At 37.2% G+C, this 9552-nt stretch overlaps 2 protein-coding genes across 2 annotated transcripts; both read right to left on the reverse strand.

Annotated features, from left to right (window-relative positions):
- Positions 1–724: 724 nt before the first annotated feature.
- LOC121988898 (serine/threonine protein phosphatase 2A 57 kDa regulatory subunit B' beta isoform-like) lies at positions 725–6352 on the reverse strand. The gene is made up of 2 exons (XM_042542605.1): positions 4909–6352; positions 725–1303 (listed from the first exon to the last, which is right to left on the reverse strand). Exons 1-2 carry the CDS (start codon positions 6067–6069, stop codon positions 989–991), a joined length of 1476 nt encoding a protein of 491 aa, XP_042398539.1. The 5' UTR covers positions 6070–6352; the 3' UTR covers positions 725–988.
- Positions 6353–8524: 2172 nt separating this feature from the next.
- LOC121988899 (ethylene-responsive transcription factor 2-like) lies at positions 8525–9322 on the reverse strand. The gene has a single exon (XM_042542606.1). It carries the CDS (start codon positions 9168–9170, stop codon positions 8679–8681), a length of 492 nt encoding a protein of 163 aa, XP_042398540.1. The 5' UTR covers positions 9171–9322; the 3' UTR covers positions 8525–8678.
- Positions 9323–9552: the final 230 nt, after the last annotated feature.

A 9552-nucleotide genomic window follows, 5' to 3' on the forward strand; every position in this document is an offset into this window, starting at 1 on the left:
GTGCGGATCGCTGCGGATTGCCTTCCTGATCGGTCGGTAGACCGATCAGATCATTTTCTGATTGGTCTACAGACCGATCAGGGAAACTCCTGATCAGGAGGTTCCCTGATCGGTCCAGAGACCGATCAGGAATATACGTGGACTAAACCGCACCGATGCCGCAGTATAAGCACCGCAGGCTAACATTTCTGTATATATATATATATATATATTTGATGATTTTAAATGCTGAAATGATATTTTTAAAAATAGCGGTTTTTCCCTTCAAAATTTTAAAAATTTGCATAATAATAGTATATAAATTTTTAGCATGACAATAAATATTTTTTTTAATAATTCAAGTATTTAATTGCTACTATCCGATTTTGAAAGTGATGAATTGGATAATAGAGAAGCTTACTAGTTACTATTGGCCATCAAAGAATTAGTATGGTAAAACACATTAATTCATTTCGACAAATTTGCCCGACCAATCCCGAAATGATATAAGTTTTGATTAAAATTTAATCTACACATAGTTGCAAAAAAAGGAAAAAAACACCTCTTGCTCTGCAAAACATTTAATATCTCAATGATATTTATATTTACTGAAAAAAAATTAAGAAAAAAAATAATCATATCTATAAAACTATAAATAAATATTTTTAATTAAAAAAAATCATCTACCAAATTTGACAACCAACAATTTTAACAATACTAATCAAAATTACTGACAAGTGATCAGTAAAAATCACGAAAATAAATATATATATTATGGTTCAATTGGTCTTACAGCGGTCATGATCACAATAAACTAACAAAAAGAAAGATGATGCATGGAATAAACTGCTGCATCCTTCTTCTAAATGCCCAAAATGGAAGGAAAAAAAAAGGAAAAGAATATCTTTAGAACCATTCTGATCAGAGGCATATCGACACTGTGACACGTTTTATGGATGAAAGATAATTTAGAAAAATGAGCAAACAAAAAAAAAAAAAGAAACTTGACCTAATTGATTATAACCATGTCTTCTCCTGCAGCAGCCTCCAGTCTTCTCCACAACAAGTCTCTTTGCTCTTCCAGGGATTTGGCCTTTACTTGCTTTTCTACATACTGGCGTTGACATGCCTCGAACAGATCACTGTCCATGTCGAGGAACATCTTGCGGACATTAGCTGTAAGACCGTTAATCGCTTGGTTCCAGTGGCCCTCCATGTTCATCTCTAGTGCTTTGTATATGATGGGAAGTATTTCCCTCCGGTTTTGGGCGATTAAGCTCACTATATGATCATTGTTCCAGAAAAATAAAGCCCTTTCTGCAACCTGTAATTGATTTTATCATCACTGTTTTGCACAAGGGAAAACAAAGAACAAAAAAAATTCTAAAACAAATAATCATTTAACATTTCTGTAAATTATGGCAAACAAATATAAGAGAAATGTAAAAGGGTTGCTAAAATTTGTCAACTCATAATGAGGTCGAAAATCTTAAATGAAAACAAATCACCTACATCATCAAGACGCCGCTGTATTAGCCACATTTATTTAGGATGGGCTAGATTGATCTTATCCCTCCACATAACAAGATAAAATGAGTATCACAAAAAATAATCACACAAAACGCCAAGTTGGCGTTAAGAAATTGTTCGACACTACATGAAAATCATGTCTTTAAGTCTTCAGCTTTGTTTCAGAGTCATAGACCTAAACTTGAGGGTTCATAGATTGTTCACGAGTCACATGACTGTATTCAACGCTAGTTGAAAATCATGTCTTTAAGTCTTCAGCTTTGTTTCAGAATCATAGACCTAAACTTGAGGGTTCATAGATTGTTCATGAGTCATGGCTGTATTAGCAATTGTGACAGTTGGATGTTGAAATCATGAACAACCTTTGAATATATATTTCAAAGACAGCATTGTGTTTTTTAAGCCTGAATCCGGGATATAAGGAGTCTCTAAAGATATTGAAAATTTTGGGAGTTATGAAGCCTAACATAATCAGTATAATATAGAATCTCCTGACTGAGATCAAAAGCAAAGAAAGAACATGCAGATAAGTTTAGAAAAGCAGGTAGAAGAACACAGCTCTTCTTACAGTGCTTAATTTAATCAGACGCCACCTATGAGACAATGCCTAGGTAAGAGACTGATGAAAAAGAAGATAGTGACTTTTGGATTTACCTAATTGATTCAACAATTACAAACTACGAATAGGGATAGACAGATGAGGAAAGAAAAAGTTAATCTTTGGTATGATTAACTCGCTCCCATCCTTTGCCTATAAAACCTAAATAAACAAGAATCAGAGATAAAAGATGGTGGTCTAGCCTACTTATGAATTAATCAAGTACACCAGGAACCGATCTTTTTTGTCTTTAAATCTTAGAACATATTTTTGATTTTCTGATCATGCTTTACCCAGCTAATCCTAGAAGGAGAGCCTTGGCACAACGGTAAAGTTATTGTCATGTGACCAAAAAATAACGGGTTCAAATCCTGAAAATAACCTCTTGCAAAAAGCAAGGTAAGGCTACGTACAATGGATCCTTCCCCGAGACCCCGCATGACGGGAGTTTCGTGCACCGGACTACCCTTTGCTTTACCAGCCAATCATATTGGATCATTCACACTCAATCTCAGTTTAGTTCCAAAAAATATTCATCAAAGATCAAAATTAATCTTGACTTTGTAGGACCATAGAATAACAGTTCAAATCTGTACAATTTGGAGAAAGGAAATAATATGTAATTAACATAAATTTTAATTATTTGTAGATGTGGACATATTTATTTTTAATGTTTTCCTCTTATTTTCTCTTCGGCTTGATTTTCTATTTCAGCTTTTCTCTTGTTCTTTTAGAGGGTGTTTGGCTGAGCTTATAAGCTCTTTAAAAAAGTTTATAAGTTGTTTTAGAGCTTATAAGCTCTTCAAATTTATTTGGTAAATTTTTTTTCAAACAGCTTATAAACGGTCAAAATAAGCTGTTTTAGAGCTTATAAGTTGTTTTTAAAAAAATATGGAAGACCCTATTTTTTAAAAAAAAGATCTTATTTTAATAATTTTTTTCTCTAAAATATCCTTATATAATTTCATAAATCCTCATCTTATCCTCCATAACTTTTTATAAGTCTAATATCTTTTTATCTCCGTCGACTTCTCTTCCAGCGCTGTGTCATCTTCTCCGCCAACGCCTCTTTCCAATTTTCTCTCCCCCGTTACAAAAGTTCGCTCAAACCCTCTATTAATAAAAAGCCCAAAGCCCTCTATTAATAGTATTATATCCTTTTTGGTAATTTTATTAATAAAAAGATCTTATAATACCAAACACATCAATACCTTTAAGTTGATTGTAACAAGTTTACCCAAATACTTTAACAGTTTATTTTTAAAATAAAACCTAATAACTTATAACCTCCTAAAACAACTTATAAACTGTACGAGCTTATAAGCTGTTTTTAATAAATTTAGTCAAACATCCTCTTACTCAGGTTAGACCTGACAATCAATTACTTCCTCAAAAATAAACTAAGCTTAGGTACAAGATGGCTGAGAAATGAAATTACATAGAGAAATAAACAAACAATGTTGACTATTTTGAACGACCCACTAGTACAACCATTGGAGATGAGCAGAGTCAATCCTAGGGCCCTGTTTATTTGGGATAAGGGAAGGAGGGCAAGGGGACAGGATAGGGATTTAGGAAGTATGATTACCTTGTCTACTTGTAGGGAAGGGATGAAAGTCAAGATCTAACAATATGAGATTGAATTGAAAAAAAAAACATTTCAGAACATTTGCAAATTCTATTTAACAAAATAGGAAAATTGGATGTCAAAATAAACAAGCATTTAAGCTAACATTGTAACACAATCTAAGAGAATTTGGATAAACCTGTCATACAAGTCAAGACTCAAGTCACAACAATGAATGTATGATTCATCAAAAAGTTGAACTAATAAAATGGATAACTAATTAAGACCAAATAGTGTAAACCAACTCAATCTAGGGGTGGAAATTTGGCCTACACTGTTTGAGGCAGCCTGCCCTACCCACCCCATAATGTAACTTGGTTGCGTGCAGGGCAGCACAAGCAGGGAGGGAATAGGGAATAAGAGTTCCTCCCATAACCTGTACCATCCCCATAACATGGGGCGGGGATGGATAGTTAAAATCACATTAGACCCACCCATTGTCATCCCTAAATCCCTCTCATATACAAGATCTTTTTAATAATATTTAAGAGTAAATGGTAAATAGATAAAAAAAACATATTTACTAATTCCGCGAAGAGATGCATCCTCAAGTAGTGAAGTTCTGCTCTACAGAAAAATCACAGATAATATACATAACAAGGCAAAAGACCCACCCCCATTGTCATCGCTGACTCCACCTCATGTACAATTTTTTTGGCAATATTTAAGAGTAAATAGTAAATAGATAAGGCACGTTTAGTAATTCCGTGAAAAAACGCATACTTTTAGTGAAGTTTTGCTCTACAGAAACTTTCAAATCACAGATGGTGATGTACGAAACAAAGGCAGACAAAGGAAAGTTTCTATCGGTGAAAATATAGGATGAATCAAATTAATTTGCGAAGCGGATGAGTAAACAGTATCATGGGCTGAAAAATAAACGAATGAGCAAACTAGAAGTTAAAACCTACAATACGCAACTTTGTATGTTAAACCATCATAATTGAAATATTTTCCAAAGCCTGCATAACAAGGTAATAGTTATAGGCAAATGAAAGATTGAAATGACTCTTACCAATCAAATTACATAGTTTCAGTCACGAAGATCGAAATTATCGAAATAATTACTGCTCGATTGAAGAGTCATGGAAAAACATATAATTTGAACAACATTTAAGATTTCCACTCATTGAGCAAATGGGCAAAGAAATAGAAGATGAGCCAAACTTCAAACCTGAAAATGAGAGCTGCTGAGACAGCGAGCAATCTGCTTGAATAAGGGAACCATGCACCGCTGGAACTCTGCAGGTTGAGTTGCCTCCAATACCTCTTCTAACTCCCCGAGGAAAAGCACCTCCTTTTGGCAATTAGTAACAGGCCAATACTTCAAAAGTCCCCTAATGACTATATCTGCTAGCTTATAATCCTTATCGACAAACTGCACTATACAGTAGGAGAGCTGCTGGTGGTATATCCCAACCGACTTCGGCTTATGTAGTGGGATGAGCGCACGGACAAGGAACAACTTATGTTCCTCCTTCATAGGCAGTGCGAAGCCGTTGATTATGCTCCCAAGTATCTCCAACAGCTCACTAATGCCGCTGTGCCTCTCGATCTCAAAAATGAATTTGTAGAAGATATTGTTGATGGCCTTACGGATGAAAGGGCGGTGTACCATGAACTTTCCGTAGATGCGGTGCAGGATGGTCTTGAGATATTCACGTTCGCGAGGGTCCTCCGATTCGAAGAGGTCCAGAAGGTGAAGCACAAAGGAGTGGTCGATGTAGCGCTTGGCAACCTTAGTGTCGGTGTCCGACGATACGATGTAGCGCAGGAGGAGTTCATAGACGAGCTGAAGGTGTGGCCAAGCAGGGTCTAGGAAAGGATCGTCCTCCTCGGGGTCGGTGACCTCGGAGCCGGTGTTCTCGTAAGAACGCGGCGGGAGGCAGCGGAAGATGTTGGCGGTGACGGTGCGGACGAGCTCCTCCTGCACGGATTCAGCGAGCCTGCCGGAGCCAGACTGCACGAAGTCGACGAGCTCCGACAAGGTCTGCCGCTTCAGCTCCCTCTCACGGGCCAACCCGAGCGTCTCGGAGAAGTCGAACGCCGCGGCGCAGATCTGGAGCTTGCGGAGGAACAGCGCCTGCTGCTCGGGCACCGACACGTCGCGAAAGAGCGGGAGGGACTCGATCTGCGTGGCGGCGCTGCCAGCAGTGGAGGTTGGTAGTTGATTCAGACTGCCGCCGCCGGCGGCGGCGACAGGAGCGCCGGTGGAGGGGGAGACGGAGGGCATAGCGGAGCGGGAGGCATGGTTGACGGTGACATTGCCGCCAGGCTCTGCTGCGTCCAGCTTAGCGCCCTTGCGGGAACCGCGCTTCATGAATTTGTTCAACATTTTGAGTCAAATCTTCCACGCTCCTTCCCTGGATCGATCTCGCTCCCCGATCGAGGGAGTAAGCTACAAACCCTAGCTAATGAAAGCAGAACGCAAAGGGGGAAGAACTCTGATTTCCATCAAGGAATTGAGCGCGGAGAAGAATGAATTGGAGATGCGCGCGATTCATTCATGGCAAGAAAAGAAGAAGAAGCAGGAGGAGGAGGAGGAGGAGGAGGGGGAGGATTGATCAAATGATTCCTTTTGTTTTGCTCTTCTTGTTTTTTTTTTCCTTCGTTTCTTTTGTTTTTTGGAAAGATAAAAGGGGAAGAAATTGTGGGGTTAGGGAGGGAAGACGATTTGGATATTTATTTATTTATTTATTTATCATGAATTGGCGATAATTACATATTTAATTACAGCTTAAATGCCAAAATGCAATGCACGTCAAGGATTTTAGAATTTCAACAAGTTCGAATCGGGAATTATGACGAAATACTTACAGAAGAGATATGAATAATTGTCACATGGGTTACACGTGAATGATGAAGGTCTCCACTGGTTGCACGTCAAGGATTTTAGAATTTCAACAAGTTCGAATCGGGAATTATGACGAAATACTTACAGAAGAGATATGAATAGTTGTCACATGGGTTGCACGTGAATGAATAAGGTCTCCACTGGTTGTTGTTGTTGTGGTTGGCTTCATGCGGGCCCCTTGGTGGGGCTCTATAAAATAATATCAATGTAATTAGCGAAGTAAAAGTATCAACGTAATTATTGAATTGTTGGAGATAAAAACAGTGTTATGAGTTAGTTTTTTTTTTTATTTTTTTGATAATTTAGACTTAAAAAATAAAACAAATTTTACTATTATAGAGTTTCTAAATGATAATTTTTTATTCACAATACTTAATTACACCCTGTAAGATTTGTCAAAGATAAAACATGTTAATATTTTGTTATTATTAATAGGATGTCAATTCCAATAGAATGAGTAGATTCAGATCGGATTGAAATTAAGATTTTATAAAAAAAAAAAATTAATCTAAATGATCTAAATCTAAACACATTTGAAAATTTTAAATCTCAATTCAGAAAACCCAACCAACTAAAATAATACGATAAAAAATCTTTTTTATATATATATTCTTTATAATTTTTTACTTTTGCTTTAATATTTTATCATCATCATACTAATGTTGATATTGATATACATAAAAAAAAAATTAATTTCAAAATAATATTTAATTTAACCCTAAAAAATTCATTAAACTGTAAATTCAGGTCAACCTGAATTTGAATTCGAACCTTAGGAGTGTAATCAAACCAGCTAAGCCAAATAATAAGAGGCTCGACCTCAGACTCAGTTCATTATCATTAAGCTCGAGCTCAACTCGAGTTCGATTCAAATTTTAATTCTTAAACTTGAACTCGACTCGTAATAAAATAAATAACTTAAGCTCAGCATGATAAAAGATCATTTAAAAATTAAACAAGCTTACTTTAAAATCATTTAAGATAACTAATTATAATAATTAATAAAATATTATTATATTTATTATTTATATGATATTTAGTTATATATGTAGAGAGAGGATTGCTCTATTACGGAACATACACTAGGCATATATGTGCGCTTAGTGATCTAGGTACTTGGATTTCATTTTATCTTTTTTTTTTTTCAAAATCAACAATTTTTTTAAAAAATAACATTATACTTAGTGATATCTAATTTTTTTTTTTATCTTAAATATTATAATCCAAAAGAGAATCTTTAACAAAAAAAAAAAAAAAAAAATCTTATTAGTTTAAACTCATTTTAACTCAACCCCTAAATTCTAAAATTTTAAATATTAAATATATATAATATATTCTGTGAGTATTTAAAATTTTTTATCTTAAACACTATAACCCAAGAGGGAAGCTTGAACTAGAGGAAAAATCTTATTAGCTTAAGTCCACTATAACTCAACCCCTAAATTCTAAAATCTTAAACCCTAAATACATATAATATACCTAAAAAAATAAAAAAAAACTTCTGATTGATCTGCATAGTCCCGCAGCATGCGCGCAGTCCGCAACATATATATATATATATATATATATATATATATATATATATATATATATAAAAAGATAAACGAACTTCTTAATAAACATGTTCGTAAGCTCACGAATCAAATGAATAACAGACACGTTTGTAAGCCTCTAAATGAATATGTTCATGAGTTCACGAACCAAATACTATTAAACTTGAGCTCAGCTCGATAATATTTTCAAACTCGAAATCAGGCTCAAGCTCGGCTCATTAACTTAATCGAATATTTTTTTTTTAAATCGAGATCCTAATAACTCACGAACGGTTTAACTCGTTTACACCTTTCACATAATCCGATCAAACCCTCAATCTGAATCTAAAAATCTTCAATCCATATTCGATATTTTTCAGGTAGACTCGAATTGGATTGACAGGTTGGGATTATGTTTGACAACTAATTATTAACACATTAACATTCACTTTACACAAATTACTTGAATTTCATTAATCAACCAGGCAAGGTTAAGACCTGTGTCAACAATTATCCTTTAAAAAAAAATACAAATAATTGCCTTTCATTAACAATTTCCTACAATTCCTGGCCATTGCCCGCCTCCCCTGCCACATGAATCATCGTCTCCGCCGGCTGCCGAGGCGGACTCTCCGCCGCCGGCGCCTCGCCCGAGGACGGCGCAGAGTCGCAGATCCGCAGCGGGAAGTTGAGCACCGCGCGTGCCCCGCGGATGCGGAAGGCGGCGCGGTCGTACGCCAGCGCTGCCTCCTCCGCCGTCGCGTACGTTCCCAGCCACACCCGAGTGCCGTTCCTCCCCGGATCGCGTATCTCCGCTGCAAACTTCCCCCACGGCCGCTGCCTCACCCCGCGGTAGTTGTTCCGCCGCTTCCTCCTCCCCCGCGACCGCGCCGCTGCCCCCGCAGCGGCCGCCACCTGGTGATTGCCATCAGCATCGTCGAGCAGGTGGCGCCGGGCGAGCTCGATCAAGGCGAGGTCGTCGTGGCGATCAGATTGCGAGTACATTTCCATGAAATTAAGCGATTGAGATGGAACCAAATCAATTGGCATGGAGAGATTGCAGGGATTGTGGATTGGGATTTGTATATATAGTAGAGGAGGAGCTGGCGTTGATGCACATAAGCGTGCGTGCGTGCATGTTGGATGGGCCCTTCCAGGGAAGCTTCTTGAGTAGCGAAAACTTCAACAGGTGTGGATTTAGTTCTTGCTCGTGAAATCTGAGAGAATAGATTAACTCGAGGAGTTATTTGAATAAGTAATCATTTGAGGAAAGGGATGTCTTTCTTGATCGTTGACTGCGACAGGTCAGCGGAAGGTATCGCTGAAAGGGTCAATGGTCGGATTCGGCTGCGTAGGCTTTTAGATATTCTGGGTTGACCAATGAGACTACTCAAATTTGATTTTTGATTATTATTATTATTATTATTTACCA

The sequence above is a fragment of the Zingiber officinale genome, chromosome 6B, assembly GCF_018446385.1.
Source record: "Zingiber officinale cultivar Zhangliang chromosome 6B, Zo_v1.1, whole genome shotgun sequence".
Classification (NCBI taxonomy): domain Eukaryota; kingdom Viridiplantae; phylum Streptophyta; class Magnoliopsida; order Zingiberales; family Zingiberaceae; genus Zingiber; species Zingiber officinale.